Source organism: Kryptolebias marmoratus, linkage group LG13 (assembly GCF_001649575.2).
Source record: "Kryptolebias marmoratus isolate JLee-2015 linkage group LG13, ASM164957v2, whole genome shotgun sequence".
NCBI lineage: Eukaryota > Metazoa > Chordata > Actinopteri > Cyprinodontiformes > Rivulidae > Kryptolebias > Kryptolebias marmoratus.
In genome coordinates this window covers 14,485,113-14,503,962 of record NC_051442.1, presented here as the reverse complement: position 1 = coordinate 14,503,962, position 18,850 = coordinate 14,485,113, and the positions used below count along the sequence as shown (strand labels likewise).

Sequence of the window (18,850 nt, the reverse complement as noted above, 5' to 3'; positions counted from 1 at the left end):
TTACAATGTGTTCATTTAGTTTCTCTTGCAATAAATACCCTTTATTTTAAAAACCCTGTTTGGAAATTTGTTCTCACATTTTTTGTTGATCCTGTGCATTTGTTCAGTTTGTACACTTGGTGGAGGCTGTTGGAATTAGTTGAACTAAAATAGGTAATACTTATTAGGCATACTTTTTTATATTCCCTGTATCAACACCGTATGTTACATTTCTTTAATGTTTCATGTTGTAAAACGATACCATTGTCATCCATCGGGTCTGAGACAAAGGTTCTATTTTCGACTAACCAGTTTTATGTAGAAAGTGTTTTTTTATTCCACAGAGTAGAACTACGTGGAGTAAAATTGTGGGGACATATATTATTTTTTTTACCAATAATACAGCATTTCTTTGTGGAATTTAGATTCATCTACAGGTAACTTTGTAACATTAAAGTCACAATTTAAAAGCAAAATTCAGACCTCTGTCATTTCTTAAATATGTTTTTGGGGAATGTGGAACCACAGTGATTTGAACTGGAGCAAAAATGGGCTTTCCAGATTACAAGATGTTACCAATGTCACTGTCTAAAGTGACAAAAACTAAGATCTACTTCAGAAAACAACAATAAAATAATGAAAACAGTAAATGTCGTCGTGTTTCAAAATTTCTAATACTTATGCCTACTGTTATAAGTTAGTGGAGCAAGAAAGAAAGATATGAAGTACCAGTTTTGACCAGCAGGTGGCAGTATGATAGTATTTTACTGACAACCACGCGAAGAAGAAAATATTACTTCCGTGTCAAGCCGACATGCAGCAATTTATTTAACTGTTCCGGAAGTTAAAAAGTAAATGTATTAATGTGTGGTTCAAGGGGAAAAAAACGTTAAACACTAAAATTTTCTACAAACAATTTAAAGTAAATAGCTTCTGTGTATTCACCGAATACGCTCTGATTTTTCTAGGGGTTATTTTTTTTAGCATTTTAGGTGACGGGCCATAGACATAATAGAATAATAATAATAAGACCATAATAGGTCTTCTATTATGTTTATGTGACGGGCAGCCTGTTGCGCGTTTTATTTTGAAGAGTACCACCGGAAACGCCGGTGCACGGTAACGCTAACATTAGCTTAACGGTGAAACTGTTAACAGACGTGGAGTTAAACAGCCAGGCAGCTCGTATGATGAAAAATGGCTCACCACAGTGACTCAAGGACTTGATTTCGCTTTGACGTCGGAATGACCGGGGAACACCGCGGACCGAAATGACGGCGTGACGCGTTGTTTCTGTATTTACAAACACAGCAAAGCTTCCTCCTCCAGCGCTGTTTGTGTGGAGGGACTACGTCAGATTTAGTAGCTGCAGCAGGAACGTGATTTGTGGCTAAACAGATCCGTCAAAATGGCTGAAAACATGTCACCGGTACCCACCGTTCCGCTGGCGATCAGCTGTTTCATGTCTGTCCTCGGCTGCTTGGCGACACTCAAACTCATTCCTGCTTTCAAAGAGCATTTCATCTCAGCTCGACTCTACGGAATGGACCTAAACAAAACAACCAAAAAGGAAGTGTGAGTTTTTTATTTTTAAACTATTTGTTCATTGTGAGATCTCTCTGTAGGTTTGTGTTCACTGACATGTCCTCACCTTGTTTGTCATCCTGGTTGTCCTGATTTGCAGCCCAGAGTCTCAAGGAGTCATCAGCGGGACGGTCTTCCTCATCATCCTCTTCTGCTTCATCCCAGTGCCTTTCCTCAGCTGCTTTGTGGGCGATCAGTGCATGGGCTTCCCTCACGATGAGGTGGGTCGAAGTCTGTTCCAACGCCAGGTCTGACCTCCCCCTCTGATCTGTCTCTGTGTGTGTTTTCAGTTCGTGCAGCTGATCGGTGCGCTCCTGGCCATCTGTTGCATGATCTTTCTGGGCTTCGCCGACGACGTGCTGAACCTGCGATGGAGGCACAAGCTCCTTCTGCCCACCATGGCGTCCCTGCCGCTGCTCATGGTGTACTTCACCAACTTTGGCAACACGGTCATCGTGGTGCCCAAGCCCTTCCGAGTTCTGCTCGGGCTCCACTTAGATCTGGGTGAGTTGATTGCACCATTCGGCGTTGAGGCTGAACAAGATAACCAGTCTTCCAGTCTTTTTTTGTTTTGTTTTTAGGAAATTCCCAGGAGTTTTCCCAGGCTGGAACTGATATATTGTCCTTTCATTGCATTCTTTGCTTGAGGCTTTTCTCTGGGAATTGTAAAAACATCTTACATCTCCGTAATTCCGTCCTCCGCAGGCATTCTCTACTACGTCTACATGGGAATGCTCGCGGTGTTCTGCACAAACGCCATCAACATCTTAGCGGGCATCAACGGCATCGAGTCAGGTCAAGCCCTGTTCATCTCAGGCTCCATCATCATTTTCAACCTGCTGGAGCTCAGCGGTAGGTCCTCCTGTCTTCATCAGCGTCACACGGCTCTCCTTCCTCTCTGCTTATGAGTTTCAATACAAACAAAAGTCGGTTAGAAACTCAGTTTTGCTTTCATAACTCTGTCAGGATAGTTTATGAGGTGTTTTGTAGAACGATTTTATTCTTTGGATTATTTTGCTGTCTGTCTTTTGTGAAACGGCAACACTCAACTTGCTGAGCGTTTTTTTTTTTTTTTTTTGTTTTCATGTGAAACTTTGTTTTCTCTCAGGCGATTACCGTGACGACCACGTTTTCTCCCTCTACTTCATGATACCGTTCTTCTTCACCACGTTAGCACTTTTTTACCACAACTGGTAAGTCGAGCCTGCGACCTGAGGTGCACGTTCGAAGATGCAGAGACGTAGTGAACGTAGTAGTGAACTTGCTCTGCGGCAGGTATCCCTCGTCCGTGTTTGTGGGAGACACGTTCTGCTACTTCGCCGGGATGACCTTCGCTGTCGTCGGCATCCTGGGACACTTCAGCAAAACGATGCTGCTGTTCTTCATACCTCAAGTGGTGAACTTCGTCTACTCTCTGCCTCAGCTCTTTCACATCATCCCCTGTCCCCGGCACCGGCTCCCCAGGTAACGTGCTTATCGTAAACTCCTTTTTTGTTTTGGTTTTCTTTCTTTCATTGAATCAGTGATGCGAAACACACATTACTGAGCAAAAGTCTTAAATCGTCCCTCTTTTAAAAAATTGTTTAAAATGATCTCAAGTTTGTTATTTGTTTTTCTCCCCTTCATATTTCAGTTTCCATAAAATGCAAACAATATTTTAGCTCCAATGAGATGATCTTTTGGATCCTGTTTTAGGTCTTTTGATGGATGTTTTCCCCTTTTTTTTTTTTAAATTTGTGACTTTCAGATACTGTAGTGATCATCTGCTGTGAACAGGTTTTTTTCACCCCGGGCAAGAATCTTCTAATCTTTTCAGCTAATAGCTCGTTAAGGGTCACAATTAGACTGTTTTATTTCCATCAAATTGTTATTTTTGGCGTTTATTTTTGTAGATTCAAGCAAAACCCCTGAAACTAACAGGTTGTGTATCACTTTGCCACTAACAAAGAACCTTGGTAGGTTTAGATAAAACTTTAGTTTTTTTCCTTAAGTTTTAGTGTATTTTCATTCTCGGTCAAAGTTAAGGTCTGCCTGAAAACAATCAAAGACAGGGAAAACTTTTGTTCAAAGCCATTTTGATGATGGCAGAAAGTTTGGACTCTTTGTGAGCAAAATGCTTAGAAATGAGACGGGGCTCAAACTTTTGCACATAAATGTATTTTGTTATTTTTTTGTGTGGTTTAAACTTTTTTTTTTCTCTCTCTTTTCATCATTACTTTTAAAAGACTGAATCCAGACACAGGCAAACTGGGGATGAGCTTCTCCAAATTTAAAATAAAAGACCTCTCGAGGTTGGGACACCTCATCCTGAAGGTAAAGCTTCTCTCGCTGCACATTTCTTACAGTGTTGTGTTTGGGATACCTGGATTCTTGACTGTTTTTTTTATTTTTTTACAATTCACAGACATTAGAAGTTAATTATCTAAAAGACTAACTGTTAATAGTTTTGGCTTTAGACTTGAAGGATTTCCTCCTCCTCTCACAATGGCTAAATAACGTCTTTGAATGCAGCAATATTATTTGGTTTTCATGCATATAAAGTATTTTGGAGCGGAAGATATAATCCAACAGCTGCTGGTCCGATTTATTCGCATTGGCTCTCCAGTTGAGCTTATTTTGATTATTCATCCTCAGGTTGCAGAGTTACTGAAGCTGCTGGAGGTGCGCCGGGGCCAGGGTGAAGACGAGGACTTCATCGAATGCAGCAACATGACTTTAATAAATCTGGTTCTGAAAGTGCTCGGACCCGTTCACGAGAGGAATCTGACGGTCATCATGCTCGTCATACAGGTGCGCAAAGCAGCTGCTGCATGCAGGTCTAACACCGCTTGGTCAGATAAAAACCCTTTCACCTGTTACTTCTTTTTCCTCTCCTAGGTGTTGGGGAGCGCGGTGGCTTTCGGGATCCGTTATCATCTGGTGCGTCTGTTCTATGACGTGTAGACGTTAAAGACGGGAGACGGCAGACAGAAAACCTCACACTGTTGTGGAGAAACCGAACAGCTTGGGATCCATCTATCTTTTAACAGATACTATTAGCTCGCTTTCATTTCTCTGACTCTTATCTGCAGCAAAAACACACCACTGAGTTGTTTCACATGTTTATTCCAAGCAGTCATGTGTAAGGGGTCTGACATCGACTGGTGTTACATTTATTGTGTCCATCTTGAAAGTATATTTTTGGATTTTTTTTTTTTTTAAGAAAGTAAAGTAAGAGGGTTAACATGTGTCTTGCTGAATTTTTCTTGAGTTTCCTTCCATTTGATAATGAATTTATAAGCATTTAAGTCCACTTTGCGTCTCAGTGGTGCACTGGGTGAATAAGATGTTGACCTAAAAGAATGGATTCAGATTTTTTTTTAAATTATTTTTATCATACCTGCATGAATACCTCTGAAGAAATTCCCAAAGAATGTTTATTGTTTTAAAAAAAAAAGACAGTGAGGGATAAGGTGGCTAAAATCAAGGGCTATAATGGTGGACGCAGATAAGCAGATGAAGTGAGCTAATAGTGTCTGATTTGTTATAAAAGTAAAAACTTTATGAAGTTTGAAGGGTGTCTCCACTTATAAGAATGGGTTCAGCTGACATAATTTATAAATGAACTGGCACAAAACCTTTTTTTTTCTTCTTCTTTTTTAAGGAATGTAATTACAAGTGAGACACTGTTTATGCTTGAAATTGAATACAAAAAAATGTGAAATAAATAAAAAACGAATAAGCTTCTGCTTTCATTGTTACTGTTCGAACTCAACTGATGCTTCAGTTTTAGCTCAGGACCCCTGAACAATAAAAAAGATTTGATAAATATGTATACATATATATTAATTGACACTAGACTATTTTAAGTTTACGGAGATACTGATATATTTTTTTAAATAGCCTTATTTTAAAATGTGTATTAATAATAATATGATGGGGGAATAATGTGGAGTTGAATATACTTGCCTGAAATGTTATATAACATAAATGCACAATAGCATGAAATGAAAATAAAAACGCACATCTACTTTTAGCACAGTGTAATTTACAGATTACAGAAACATTTTTCAGATGGGGAGAAAAAAAAAATTGCTCCCGGAACTCTTAAACTCCACTGTTTCAGTCGGTATTTTGTTTGTGTTGCACAAACCCCGCGCAGAATTGACTCCGGAGTTACCCACTAAGTAAGCAGCTTTAGTGATCTAATAAATAATTTAGGCTCATAAATATTTGTCACCTAATGTGTTATATTTAGTTTTATTATCAGTCGGTCCTGCTAAAGCTGCTGGTTGTTTCAGAGACACGTCAGGACGCGTTCTCACAGTTAGCTGCTGGTCCAAAACATTCATGCTAATGTGTTAGCTTTGTTGTCTGGGAGGGTTTCAGAGAGATGCCTCCAAAAAAGCGCATCCAAAAGAAAGCGCTTAAACTGGGCTGTGAATGGGCTTCGTGCCAGGAATCCTTCAGTCAGATGGAAAACTTCTGTAAACATGTGGAAGATCACCTGACAAGTTTGCATCCGGATGAGGATGAGGGAGCAGAAGGTGAGTTCAGAGCCCGGGGCTGTGCTTCCGTAGTGATAAATGCCTTTGTTAATGCGCTGTTGATGTTTTGGTCCAGAGGAGAGAAACTGCCTCTGGAGAGACTGTGGTTTCTGCTCCGTTGATGGCCTTGAAGAGCTTCGACGACATCTCCTGTTTCACTGTTACCACACCAAGCTGAAGCAGCTGGGTCAGCAGGTCCTCGATGCTCAGCCCGAGCTGGGCAGCTGCTCCATTGCCTACCACAACCGCAACATCATCCCCGACATCCCCGACAATTTCATCTGTCTTTGGGAAGAATGCGAGGTAAGACCCACAGACAAGTGCATCTGACTCACTGGCTCCGCTCTCTACTCTCTACAAGCTGATCAGTGTGCAGTTGTCGTTTGAGCCTACATTTCATGACACGCCGTACACTTTCAAATAGGAGAGTGGTCTTCATTGTAGGCAAACACGCTCACTGTTCCGTGTTTCTAAATCCTCACTGTTGTAAGTTGCACACAGTCAGGTGTTTCATTTACCTTCTGTAATAACTACAGACCTTCCAGGAAGCTGCAGCTCTTTGATGGGAAATTATATCTCTTCAAAGTTCCTACGCCTTCACACTTCTGCTTGTCACCCACCAATTCATCCTCATGCCGTTACGGTCGCTTACTTTAGTACCATGTCTTTAGTACTTTGTTTTTCAAAAGCAAACAGAAATGTGGCCATCTGAGCACAAACCACATGTTTATGTATGGTGTAGTATTCTCTTTGGGAAGTACAGTTTCAGGTTTCAGGTTACATTGCTGGCTGCAGCAGCAGAGCGGCGTTGTGACAAAGGTTTCCCGAGGTACTGAGCAGAGCTGCTTGAATGCTTGAAGATTGCACACATTCAGCAGTGTTCTGTTTTTTATTCCTGGCCTTAATGCACTGAGATTTCCCCAGACTCTAAATCTTTTTGCAAATTTACCAGTGCACCGAAGATGTTGTAAAACCTGTTGTGTTGAGAAACCTTTCCTTGAACATCATGTACTGTCTTGTACCAAATGCTGAGCCGTAACTCCGTAATTTCAAACATCGCTCAGCTTTTTGTGCTGTTAAATTTTCAGAATTTGTTTGCCTTTTTGCAGTTTTATTTGTGTCTATTCCTCGAATCAAATCCTTAATGTTTTGAATGTTCACAAATAAGCAATTGTGTTAAGAACCACTTTCTTGCTGCTCCTGTTTGTTCAATATGTTTTAAACAATTTGCCTCTAAAAAAAAAAGCTTCACAGTGTTAATGAAAATGGTTTTTGTGCGATGCAGCGTTGAACTAAACCAGGTGTCCGCTGCGTAGAAGGAAAATGACCGTAAAACGTAACACACAATCCAACAGCATCTTCCCATTTTTTCCCTCTGGTTTCTTCTTTCTGTCCTCCTTTGTCGAAGCAACCACCGTATGAAAACCCCGAGTGGTTTTATCGCCACGTGGAAATGCACACGCTGTCCATCGAAATACCAACAGGAGACTCTGAGTTCCCAGTCCGCTGTGGATGGAAAGGTATTCAACGTCTCAAAATTCGAAGCGCAGGAAGTGTTTATATGATTCACGCAGCCGCAGTTCTTCTTGGCAGATGTTGGGATGTGAACTAGCTCCTTGTTTGTCACTGTTTTAGATTGTGAGGCGACTGCTAAAGGACGCCCCAAGCTGCGGGAGCACCTGCGCAGCCACACCCAGGAGAAGGTGGTGGCGTGTCCAGGCTGCGGGGGGATGTACGCAAACAACACCAAATTCTTTGACCACATCATACGACAGAGCGCCATGGAAGGTAAGGTCTGTTGGAGTAAGGACAGGAAGGAGGGGACGGAAACTTTCAACCTTCGGCATTGAGTAATTGTTGCTTTGTGTGTGTGTGTGTGTGTGTGTGTGTGTGTGTGTGTGTGTGTGTTGTAGGTCAGAGGTTTCAGTGTTCTCACTGCTCCAAACGTTTTGCAACAGAAAGACTGCTGAGAGACCACATGAGGACCCACGGTCAGTTTCTGAAACTTACCCACGCTTACGTTGGGGAAAAAATACTTTTAATTTATATGAGTCACAGAATCTTGTTCCTATAAAACAGCTCTGCTTCATTAGTAGATAAATGGACGGTGTAATCCAGATACATATTTGTCTTTCCTGTGTTGGGACAGTGAGCCACTACAAGTGTCCTTTGTGTGACATGACATGCCCGTCGCCGTCCTCGCTGCGCAGCCACATCAAGTTCCGCCACAGTAACGAGAAACCGTACAGCTGTGAATACTGCGAATACAGGTATCGCCTCACCTTTGCCTCTGGCAGCGCGAACTCGGATCACATGTGTAAGCGGGATGATAAGTTGTCTTTTTCTTGCGTTTTCATAGCTGTAAGAATCTGATCGACCTGCGTAAACACCTGGACACCCACAGCAGCGACCCTGCGTTCCGCTGTGACGTCCCTGGGTGTGGCTTCACCTGTCGCACGCCCGGCACCATGAAGCTCCACCACCAGAAAGAGCACGAGGTGAGTTTTGTACTCTTCGCAGACGAGCTCTCCGACGAGCAGATTCAACGTTTGTCGCAGTGAAATGCCTAAACTCATCCCCAGATCTTATTTTACATGATAATGTGTTTGGTTTTTTTGGTTTTTTCTCCGTTTTCCTCCTGGAATCAGAAGAGTTTTATAGCTCGCTACAAGTGTCACGTATGCGGCCAGTGTTTCACCAGAGGCAACAGCCTTACTGTGCATCTGCACAAAAAGCACCAGTTCAAATGGCCCTCCGGACACCCCAGGTTCAGGTTAGTCCTGATTACGGCACCTCGCAGTTTTCACGTGTGAAGCGTTGTTACTCTGACGGCCTTGCGTTCACCTGCCAGGTACAAGGAGCACGAGGACGGCTTCATGCGACTGCAGCTGATTCGCTACGAGAGCGTGGAGCTGACGGAGCAGTTGATGAGGGAGAAGCAGAGGAGGCGGGCGGAGGGCGACGACGATGACGACGACAGTAACCCCGCTGGGAGTCCAGAGGGGGAGGAAGAGTCTGCTTCGGAGGTTCGGGTGGAGCTAAAAGGGGTGCTGCTGGAGGAGCAGAGGACTGAGGAGCCCATCATCAGCGCTGAGGAGGGCAGACAGGAGGGGGACATGCTGTATGTCCTAACGGGAGGTTTGTCCCAGACAGGGGAGGACTCTGTTTTAGTGCAACTCCAGGATACAGCGCAGCAACAAGGCATGCTGGTGGACTGACTCCATGCTCATCTTCCACGTCACAGAAACTCATCAGCTGTGTTGTTTTCATATCTGGTAGCTGAACAAAGAAATTTGTGGATTTTTAGTGCTGCATACACCATGAAGATACTTCTCAATTACTGTATAAGCCTATGTTAGGTGATAAAATGTTCATTATGGGATGTATTTGATGTTGGTTATTATGTTTTCTGATATTTAAATCATGTCCAGTTTGTTTAATATCATCTTGACGTTCGGGATGTGTGAAGTACTACTAAAGCACAGAATGTTTTAACTTTGTTGTTAACCCAGAAGTACTGAGACCAGCGCTTAGAGGTTTCCTCATCACTAACCAGGCATCCGCCTGAAACTTGAATAAATATTTGAATCATTAGTTTTTATTCAGTTTGGTTTTTGTCTTTGCTTGTTTTTTTTAACGTTCCATTATGCAGATTTTTCCTCAGATAGGAAACCTTTGCTGCCGTGCAGGTAATTTAATTCATTTTAAACTTTAAATACTGGTCGGTCCTTTAATGTTGACGAATCCTTTGCCCCAAATCTCAGAACAGAATCAACCCATCCTAATAGATCTAGATCCATGTTACAAAGTAATTCTTGTTTTTTTATGGCTCAGGCACATTTTGTGAAAGGCTGCAACAAATTTTAGGCTGTATTTGAGCATTTAAGAAAAGATCATGGAGTGATTATGCTCCCTTGCTTTCATTTTGACCCCCTTCTAACTAAATGGTTCACTGCAGCATGGATTTTAATTTGGTGGACCTTTTAATGATCAGCAGTCACTGTGAGAGGCTGGGTCCAGCCTGGACATGTCACCAGTCCATCACAGGGCTAATCTAGAACTGTGGTCTTTAATTAAAATTGAGCGAGGGCCGCCTAAAAGCACTTTTCTCTAGCAAAGGTCCAAAATCTAAATCTTGAAAATTCTCTTTTAGTGACAGCCATGCTAGTTCTTTCCTGTCATCGTAGTGTGTATTAGGGCCTGTTCTTCTCAGAGGACTGGCAGCTTGTTTCTGCAAAGAGAAGCAGAAGAAAAACTTGCTGTAAAAGCTGCACCACCTGAAATAAATTACCGTAAATTGCAGAAAAACTGCTATACCTGAACATGAATTAACATAAGTGCTTGATAAATTACTGTAAATATGGGAAAACATGCAAGTGAGAGAGAGACATACGCACACACGTATAAATATCTGTTTATTTAATAAAGCTAATGGCATTCTACTGAAATTTAACAACTGATTTGGGTCAACTTAAGACTTTGCTCTTGGTCCAGATCTGAACTGCAGTCGTCCATCCTTTGGGGAACCTTATATAAAACTAGTTAGTTTCTTGTGAGCCAAAAAACGTTTCTGTAAAACTGCTGAAATAATGAAATGATAACAATTTTTACCTGAACTGTAAAGACCTTCAAATCATTGATCCTCATAAATTTATTCCCAACAATGCAAGCCTCTCATCATTATTATCTATTTATTTTTGTCAGTGTTCTTTAGAAAAAACTTTGTTGAGTGATTTAAATGATGAGAAACTTTTGCCAACGCCTCAGCCCCAGTCGCAGCACGACTCCGTCCGCAGCATTAAGTGCGTGTGAGGATTAGGAAGCGCTCACAGCTTAGGTTCAGTCCTACTTGAACTCGCTGCTGCTGCTTTCTGCTGCAGCTCTCCCGGGACGACACTCTGTGGCTTTTGCAGTGTGCAGTCTGTTGTCTCCGACCTGCTCTCAGATGCTCCGGCAGGTTCTCCTCAGGGAGTGATGGCGTCAAAAGATGAGCACCATGGGATTAATTGTGCTGCTGCTGTTGGTGTGTTGCTCCTTCCAGGGAGGTTTTCCTCAGTCACTGGAGTGGAACGACGAGCTGGAAGTTAGTGGTAAGAATCTCCTCTCTCTCTCTCACCACAGTAATGTTTCTGGAAAGTCCTATCACTCCCCCAGGGCATGATGGGAACAGCACTTATGGAGCCCTGAAACAACAAGGATACCTTTTAAATGAGGTTTTCATGAAAAGAACAAATACAAATAATTTAATTTTTATTTGATCACACACACAAGTTTGTTCAGTTCTAGCGTGTAAAGAAGCAAACTCGGGTGTTTCCCTGCAGGTGAGACAGAATGGAGTCCCCAGCCGGATCGTGTGGATGACGCGTACTGGTCCGGGTCAGCACCTCTCTGTTTGGGGGGCTGTAAGGCACGCCACCTGGAGGTGAGGAAGGACCGCTGTGGAAACTCCAGCTGCTGCTGGCTCGGCTACAAGTCCCTTTGCAGAGGTGAGTGCAGGCTGCCGGGGCCGCTGCCAACGTGGGGACCGGAGGGGGAATAATGCATAAACTTCTGTGTATAGTTTGTATCAGCCAAACATTTCATGAACCCAGAACGTAATCGTTGGATGCACATCTACAGCTGATTAATTTTTAGACTCAGCTGAATTCACTGCAAACACTGACTTGAAATGTGGTGTAGCCGAGAACAACCACCCACACATGCTGCACATTATACACACAAACAAATGCATTTGAGTTACGCGACGGGATTTGGTTTCAGTGTGCCACCCCAAGCTTATCAGTGCCCCCCCCCCCATGAAACTGTTTTGGAGGCACTCCTGGCAGACAGGTTCCTTCATACTTGGAGAAATGACGCTCAGTGTCGTGCGTCTCTTCACGCCTCAGTGAACTGCGGAAAGCCTGACGTGGACTACAACGGAGCGGTGTACGGTAATGACTGGTGGGTGGGCTCTGTGGTCAGGTACACCTGTCGCTCCGGCTTCAAGCTCGTAGGCAGCCCCACGAGATCATGCCGGGCTGATGGCGTCTGGACCCCCAAACCCTCCTGCCTCAGTGAGTGAACTTCAATCGTTCTGGCCTAAATGAGGAGAAGAAAGGGGGCCTCACGTCTCTCTCTGTCTGGACCTTTCAGCTGATCTCACCTGCCTTTCAGGGATGTGCCAGAGGGGTCGCATTGAAATCAGTGAGAGGGAGCTGAACGGGACGTGTGACTCCACCTGCGCGGACAAGGCCTACTTCGGCCCACCCAAACTAGGCTGCGCTCGGATAGACAACTGTCAGAAGAAGGAGACGGGCTGGAAGCGGTTCTTTGCGCAGTGCGTCCCCTGCATTTGTGACTGCGCTTTATCATGCGGTGAGTAGTCCCCCCCCCCCCCCAACACACCAGCTCTGTGACCGTAAACAGACATTAACCTGTTGCAGTTTTTATCCCACTGTTGCTTTGAACATGAAGCGCTGTCTTTCTGTGCAAAACTTCTTTTTTTTTGTACTTTTCAGCATCTGCAGGCTAAGATCCTCAGCAGGGAGCGACTTTAGACAAAGAGAAGACAAAGATTGCTTCATCCAGCTGTGGACTAACATCTGGATGTTGTGAGACACTATTTTCACCTCTTTTTTTTACACCAAATCCAACATTTTCCTCTTTTTTTCCAATATAAAGGAGCACACACCCGGAAACAAAGCTGCTCCTACAAGTTCAAATCAGTCTGGGACAAAATAAACTGCAAAGTTCAGTCAGTATATCTCAGATTTAATTAGACAACTGTTTTAATGATTTTTCTGGGTGTTTAAACGAACCTGATATTTGTCTCAGATTTTACACCAATCAGCAGTGCTCCAGAATTCGCCAACACGTGCTGTACGTCTGGAAGCCCCTGTGTTTTAAAAGAAAAGGCCAAAAGATTTGATGCTGGGAGTGAAAAAGGGGACATAAAACCACGCGGATTAGCGTCACCGTTTTGTTGCTCCTCCTCCTCTTAAAGCTAAAACTTTAATCTTATTAGAAAGAACAGATCTGTGCGGACCTGTAGAGCTTGTCAACAAATGTTATTTACAGGTGCTGCAGTCTGTGTTAATTTTACTCACTTACTGTTAAAACCACCTCAAGCTATATTTGATGCATTTATTTTGTCCTAAAGAGATTTTACATTTGAGCTGAATAAAATGAACAAAACCACAACTGCTGCATCTGGTATGAAATGTTTATTGACTTGGCAGGAATCTTTGCAGATTACATTAAACAAACAAAATTAAACATTGCATATGTCTGAACTAATCTTTATCCGTGTTTCTTTCATTATTTGATCATTCATTCCAAGCAGGAACCAGCTGAGAGAGGTTTTTAAACTCGCTGCACAGAGGGATCAAATGATTTTGTTAAAAATGATGACATTTCTGCTATGAACCACTAGATGGTGCTGTTGCTTTTATTCTCTCACAGCGTCACGCCTCAGATTCCTTTGTGAATTTATAGCAGCATGCACGGAAATTATGATTTATATTTTATTTTATTGCATATCTGATTCAGAGGATTTACTCATGATTTTCTGGGGTCCAGGTGTTGAACCTCAGGATGATGTGCTCATCTGATTTAGGTATGTAGCAGCCAACTCCTGCAAAAGAAACAAGAAAAGAAAAAAAAAAAAGATGTATTCAAATTTCTCATTTTAACAATTAACCTGCTGCCTACGGGTGGCAGGTGGTTTACTCTGATATTTTGGTAACAGGGTTGACCCAAACAGGTCGTGCTGAAGCTTTAGGCAAATAATTTGTGCAATGAGAAGCACTTGGAGTTTGTGTTTCGAATGACTCTCAGCTACAACCACACCAAATTTTAGGTCAGTATATTTAAAATTGACTGATTTATAGTCATGTTTGAGCTTTCTAAGGTTATTTGGCTGTTGATGAGATATTTTGCTAACAGACAGAGACTGTGCAGCGGGCGATAACAGCGGCTTTAGATGAACGCACGACAGACGGGAGCTGTTAAGTGAAAGAACCGCCAATCCTCCTGCTTCATTAGAGAGCATTAAGTGTTTCTTGGAGCTCCTTGGAGGATACTCACCCACATCCAGCCTGGTGTACTCTCCGGAGCTTTCCGACAGGAGCTCCCAGTACGTGTGCTCCTGTTCGTCTCCAGCCACTCCGTTCACGCTCTCGAGAAACGGGCCAAAGTCTGGGTGCTCCGTCACTGTGAAACTGGCAACACAAAGAGTCAGGGCACCTCTCTGGAGGAGGAGGAGTGTCTTTAAAAGCAGAAATTAGGTCACATTTGTCTTTTTTTTTTCTTTTAAAAAGAAAAAGAAAAGAAGAGGGTGATAGAGAGGATCTCATGGGTGCCCTTACTTAAAGCCCGGCTGAGCTTCCTTCAGTCTCTTCATGGCTCCGAGCAGCACTCCGTCCTTCACCATGGAGCAGGAGTAGGACTCGGGGCTCAGGTTGGACAAGTCGTTCTCCACGGTCAGCCGGATGGGATGAAATTCTGGACCTGCGCACAAAGTCGCGCTGAAGCCTGGTTTGATTCGTGAACAAAACATGCACTCCCTCTAAAGTACCTTTGTCTGGGAACGCTCCGTGAGCCAGGAGCAGGAGAAGGCCTGCAGAGAGCAGAGCTGCAGGTCCGAGGGCCATCTTCTCTGATGCTTTCCTTCTGATGCTTCCCTGTGGACCCGTCAGCTACTTATAGACGGCCGAGCCCAGGTTCGACCCAACCTGAGGCACTCCTTCGGTAACCTTACAGAGCCACCTTTGTTGAAGTTCAACACCCACAGTGACAGGCTGTGATGGAGGCTAACACCGGTGACTGTCAGTCCCTGATAATGATTGGTTAATGATCAGTTAGTGATTAATGATCTGCCATGTGGTCATTGTGCCACTGCCAAATACCGAGAACGGTGGTTCCTTTTAAGTAATAAGAACTGAACCTTAGACAAAAGTCGTGTTTCTTCAGGACTAGAATGTCTTGGTGCAACATACAGTGTATATTTATATGGCATAAAGCAGTCTTATCAATTACATTGATGAGTCAAACCTCTTAAAGAGGGTTTGTGTGAGAAGGTAATGAACAATCAATATCTTACATGTGCAGGTGGCTCTTTGGTTAAAGACAGTTTGGAGAAATTAAATTTATTTCTCACCAGGCTGACCGCTAATCTGAGTGGGGCTGTTAGGGGAAAACAAGATTGAATGATGGGCCTTATGATAAGAGGTGTGTGTTCACACCGCGGCGCCAGGTCATGCCAACCCTCCTGTGGCGGCACGGCTCTCCAGCTTCGATTAGACTCGTGACCTTGCTCCCTGTTCCCGACGAGCTTTGTTCGAAAGGCTTTTGTAATAAATTGCGTCTTCCTGTCACAGCAAGACCAAAGTGGATTGCTGCAAAAATAAACAATCATGTGTGAACGCTGATTTATAAACCTTTACATCGCTGTCAGCTGTGCAGTACGCAGCTATTCTAGCAGAGAAACTTTTGACCGAAGTGCCCCAGGCTTCAGAAGTGCTGCTGCCGCCACTATTTGTGCTTCCAATAAATCCTTAAACCCCATTTAAATACATGTGATGTAAAGGAGCATCAAATGGGGTTCGCATAATGATAATAAGAAGTGAAGCTGGACCTTTTGTCATAATGATCACGACCAAAAGAACAAGAAAACAGTAAAAAACTATTTCTTTTCTGTGGCCTTCAGCTCTAATTAAAAAAAGAGCATCTTGTTGTTTTTAGTGTACTTGTTAATTTATGTATTTATTTGTTTGTTGACCTTGGCTTATGTCACATTTTAGTGTTTTATTGAAGATTATTTTATTGCTGAGTCGTTGATCTTATACCCAGTAAAGCACTTTGATCAACTGCAGTCGTTTCAAAATGTGCCAAAGAAACCAACTTTGACTGGACCGCCACTTTACGCCGACGACCAACAAACTTACTGTAACATGTTCAACATTTAAAAAAAAAAACCCAAAACACTGCAGTGAAACCAGCAATTCTCCTGGCAAAACAACACAAAACATTTTCCAGGTTATAAGCGTAAATCTTTACACTGACACTTTTAGTTGACCTTTTGTTAAAACGTATTTTAACTCTTAGTTAGCCTTCCGGTATCTTATAGTTTAGTTTAGTTTAGTGTGTGTGTTCATGATTTCATTTAGATTATCCCAGCTCATATTTTAGATATCGTTGTGTTTTGACTCTGTATTTTTGTGCTCACATGTTGTAAAGCACTTTGTATCGCCTTGTTGCTAAAAGGTGCTGCATAAATAAATTTGACTCAACTTGACTTGACTTAAATAGCAGCAGCAGTTAGTCGTAGCACTTCCTGTACAATCCCGTGGCACGCCCGGCGTGAGTTTCATAATATTTCTGCGAGAATAGAAATATGAAATTTTTGCGACTGGAACTGTTTTAACGTGACTGCAACTTGTTTCGTTTTTTGGCTCAGTTTGCTCATCGATCCAGTAAGATTTAAACTCTGTTTCTCTCAACTGAAGCTGTTCAAAGAGCTATACGGAACAGGTAAGATAATAACTGCTCATAACATTTCAGTAGAACCCCACTTTCTGAAGATTTGAATCATTTGATTCAGACTGAAGCTATCCACACACCTTAAAACAAATGACTCATCTCTATTTACTAAACGTATTTGTTTTCATAGAGGGTAAAAAAGTCAAACCTCCTGACTGATGCTTCATATTCATATTTACATGTCTAACTATGAGGTTGATGATATTCGCAGCATTTAGGGTATACATCATTGGGGGTATAAAGTGGATGGGTGTTTGCTGCAAATGCTCCCGAGGTAAGACGAGGTATTATTGTAAATGACTCAGATTAAGGAGCAGGTGTGACCGGGCCCAAAACTGCTTCTGATTTCCTCTCAGGGGCTGATGTAAGTCATACAGGGCTGAGTTTGAACGCGAGTAACCTCGGCTCCTTTACCGAAAATAACCCGGGCACTGCAGCATCAGCAGCAGGCAGCTGCGCAGGTGCGGCCTTTAAAGGGACAGAGGGACCATCGGTTTCACCAAACACCCCTCCTCCTCCTCCTCCTCCTCCTCATCATCATCATCATCATATTTACTCCGGCGGACAGCAGCCGCGGTGACAAATTGATCCATCAGAGTTGGACTCATCCGTGTCCCGAACTGCGCGTGACAAATTCGAGTAATAGCCGCAAGAGGTGGGCTTTAATTTAATTGTTTGGCTCCGAGCACAAACACGGGGCACAAGACAAGATGAGGTCCTTAAAATGATTCCTATCAAGGCTGATATAACAAGTGGGACGTTATAGTCAGTTTAAACCTAACTTTAAAGCTTTGAATCACCTCACAGACGCTCGGATGTGTGTCTTTGTGTGCGCATAGGTGCCTTTAAAACGACCATTAGTTGATGTTTTGTGCTTCCCCCCTTCCACCTCCCCACCCTCTGAAGTCTGGATGAGGACGGGATGCATCCGAACCCAAACAGTTCTCCTCCTCCAGTAGCATCCTCGCCAGCAACGCCCTGCATCCCAGAGCAGCGTGCGCGCATCGCCGCACAGACGCGCTCGCCGGTAACGCGGGATATATATATATATATATATATAAATATAGAAGTACATCCGGCTGCTCCGGCGGGGCTGCAGCGATGCTCGTCGGCTCTTCGACTCCAAACGCTTCACGGGCCGGGGGGATGAAGTGAGGTGGGCTCGCCACCACCAGCTCGCGGTCAGCTCGAGGATGCTCGCCGGCGCGGCGCGGGCGGCTTTTACGAGCGGATTATTCACCCCGCGGAGGGGTGGGGAGGGGAAACCGTGACAGTCATCCTGCTCCTCTGACGAGTCTCTGGGATGCAGTCATAGTCTGAGGGGCCAGGGAGGGCCGGACGTGATCCTGATCTCGGGGAGCTGCCGCGCCGGACGCGGGATGATGAGAGAGAGAGAGACAAGGAGAACCCAGCTTCTGTGATGTCCAAACCCGGATTTTAACTGGACTGTGGTACACTGAGCCGCCTGCTTGTTGGTGGTTTTTTGTTTGTTTGTTTTTTTTACCTGTCTGGGATCTTATGGGAGACCTAATGTTGAAGCTGATCTGTGTGGAGGGATCATCTCACTGAGGAGCTGCTGCTCTGCTCTGCTCTGCTCATCTGGACATTTCAGCCCAATAAGAAGTAAGTGAAACGCTTGTGCGCGTGCAAAAAGACAAAGAGCCAAGCCTGACTCGTTCAGCTGCTCTGTCATCATAGGACCTTGTGCCTTCACTGCTCTCGGTCTGCAGCAAACAGGTGCTTCCTGAGGAGCATCCCCTCACCACACCTCTGCAATGCTCCACATCCAGTGTCCCATCCTCTTCATTCACATGTCCTGGCTTCAGAAGGCCTGTCTCTCACAGATATTCCATTAAAGACTGTCAGCGTTTCTACATAAACCGACTGATAATGGAAATTCACTAATGGCATGGATGATCAATAAAAAGTGAATTTTCATCACTGTGGTCCTCCTGGCATCAGTATATTATTACACACGCAGACTACAGTGAGTCACGGCTATAATAAGGCAGCTGGAAATTACTACAAGAGCTGAAGATGTTGGGTGGCACGTTTGTTTACGATGAGAATGTGTGCAGTTTGTATCCAGATAGTTATGGGGCGCCGTTTGTAAAGGAGCTTGTGCTAAAAATTCATGCCTAAATTTTGTCACATTTAGCTTCTGCTAAAAATTCATGCCTAAATTTTGTCACATTTAGCTTCAAACACTGTTTAAAAATGTAGTGTTGATTTTCTGATGTCAC

The 18,850-nt window shown here is 43.5% G+C and overlaps 4 protein-coding genes across 7 annotated transcripts in view; all 4 read left to right on the top strand.

Annotated features, from left to right (window-relative positions):
* The first annotated feature begins 1,105 nt into the window (after positions 1–1,105).
* On the top strand, positions 1,106–5,289 carry dpagt1 (dolichyl-phosphate (UDP-N-acetylglucosamine) N-acetylglucosaminephosphotransferase 1 (GlcNAc-1-P transferase)). The gene is made up of 9 exons (XM_017431925.3): positions 1,106–1,554; positions 1,664–1,784; positions 1,854–2,067; positions 2,269–2,415; positions 2,672–2,756; positions 2,839–3,027; positions 3,789–3,876; positions 4,198–4,353; positions 4,441–5,289. The coding sequence occupies exons 1-9, from the start codon at positions 1,388–1,390 to the stop codon at positions 4,504–4,506; spliced, it is 1,233 nt and encodes a 410-aa protein (XP_017287414.1). The 5' UTR covers positions 1,106–1,387; the 3' UTR covers positions 4,507–5,289.
* A 378-nt stretch (positions 5,290–5,667) lies between these two features.
* LOC108245210 (histone H4 transcription factor) lies at positions 5,668–9,690 on the top strand. 3 transcript variants are annotated; one of them, XM_017431927.3, is made up of 10 exons: positions 5,668–5,729; positions 5,924–6,089; positions 6,166–6,392; positions 7,498–7,609; positions 7,725–7,877; positions 8,003–8,080; positions 8,239–8,359; positions 8,449–8,587; positions 8,738–8,862; positions 8,941–9,690. In XM_017431927.3, the coding sequence occupies exons 2-10, from the start codon at positions 5,936–5,938 to the stop codon at positions 9,305–9,307; spliced, it is 1,476 nt and encodes a 491-aa protein (XP_017287416.1). In that variant the 5' UTR covers positions 5,668–5,729; positions 5,924–5,935; the 3' UTR covers positions 9,308–9,690. The 3 variants fall into 3 exon arrangements, with proteins under 3 accessions (XP_017287416.1, XP_017287418.1, XP_037835088.1); XM_017431929.3 differs by having other exon boundaries at positions 5,674–6,089; positions 8,741–8,862; XM_037979160.1 differs by having other exon boundaries at positions 5,674–6,089.
* A 1,005-nt stretch (positions 9,691–10,695) lies between these two features.
* si:ch211-117m20.4 (sushi, von Willebrand factor type A, EGF and pentraxin domain-containing protein 1) lies at positions 10,696–13,334 on the top strand. 2 transcript variants are annotated; one of them, XM_025009509.2, is made up of 5 exons: positions 10,696–11,179; positions 11,411–11,575; positions 11,975–12,142; positions 12,222–12,443; positions 12,587–13,334. In XM_025009509.2, exons 1-5 carry the CDS (start codon positions 11,077–11,079, stop codon positions 12,598–12,600), a joined length of 672 nt encoding a protein of 223 aa, XP_024865277.1. In that variant the 5' UTR covers positions 10,696–11,076; the 3' UTR covers positions 12,601–13,334. The 2 variants fall into 2 exon arrangements, with proteins under 2 accessions (XP_024865277.1, XP_017287426.1); XM_017431937.3 differs by having other exon boundaries at positions 10,698–11,179; positions 12,243–12,443; positions 12,587–13,331.
* A 3,834-nt stretch (positions 13,335–17,168) lies between these two features.
* The window catches only part of abcg4a (ATP-binding cassette, sub-family G (WHITE), member 4a), a 21,944-nt gene continuing 20,262 nt past the window's right edge, over positions 17,169–18,850 (top strand). Inside the window, exon 1 of the mRNA XM_017431995.3 lies at positions 17,169–18,230. The gene's annotated coding sequence lies outside the window, so the exon portion shown is untranslated. The remainder of the gene's footprint in view (positions 18,231–18,850) is intronic.

Bases quoted from the DNA above. Each gene is read 5' to 3' on its own strand.
- dpagt1 (XM_017431925.3), top strand. From the start codon at position 1,388: ATGGCTGAAAACATGTCACCGGTACCCACCGTTCCGCTGGCGATCAGC. The intron at 2,068-2,268 runs GTGAGTTGATTG...CGTCCTCCGCAG, and splicing joins CGGGCTCCACTTAGATCTGG to GCATTCTCTACTACGTCTAC. The intron at 3,877-4,197 runs GTAAAGCTTCTC...ATTCATCCTCAG, and splicing joins TGGGACACCTCATCCTGAAG to GTTGCAGAGTTACTGAAGCT.
- LOC108245210 (XM_017431927.3), top strand. From the start codon at position 5,936: ATGCCTCCAAAAAAGCGCATCCAAAAGAAAGCGCTTAAACTGGGCTGT. The intron at 7,610-7,724 runs GTATTCAACGTC...TCACTGTTTTAG, and splicing joins AGTCCGCTGTGGATGGAAAG to ATTGTGAGGCGACTGCTAAA. The intron at 7,878-8,002 runs GTAAGGTCTGTT...TGTGTGTTGTAG, and splicing joins ACGACAGAGCGCCATGGAAG to GTCAGAGGTTTCAGTGTTCT.
- si:ch211-117m20.4 (XM_025009509.2), top strand. From the start codon at position 11,077: ATGAGCACCATGGGATTAATTGTGCTGCTGCTGTTGGTGTGTTGCTCC. The intron at 11,180-11,410 runs GTAAGAATCTCC...GTTTCCCTGCAG, and splicing joins CGACGAGCTGGAAGTTAGTG to GTGAGACAGAATGGAGTCCC. The intron at 12,143-12,221 runs GTGAGTGAACTT...TGGACCTTTCAG, and splicing joins CCCCAAACCCTCCTGCCTCA to CTGATCTCACCTGCCTTTCA.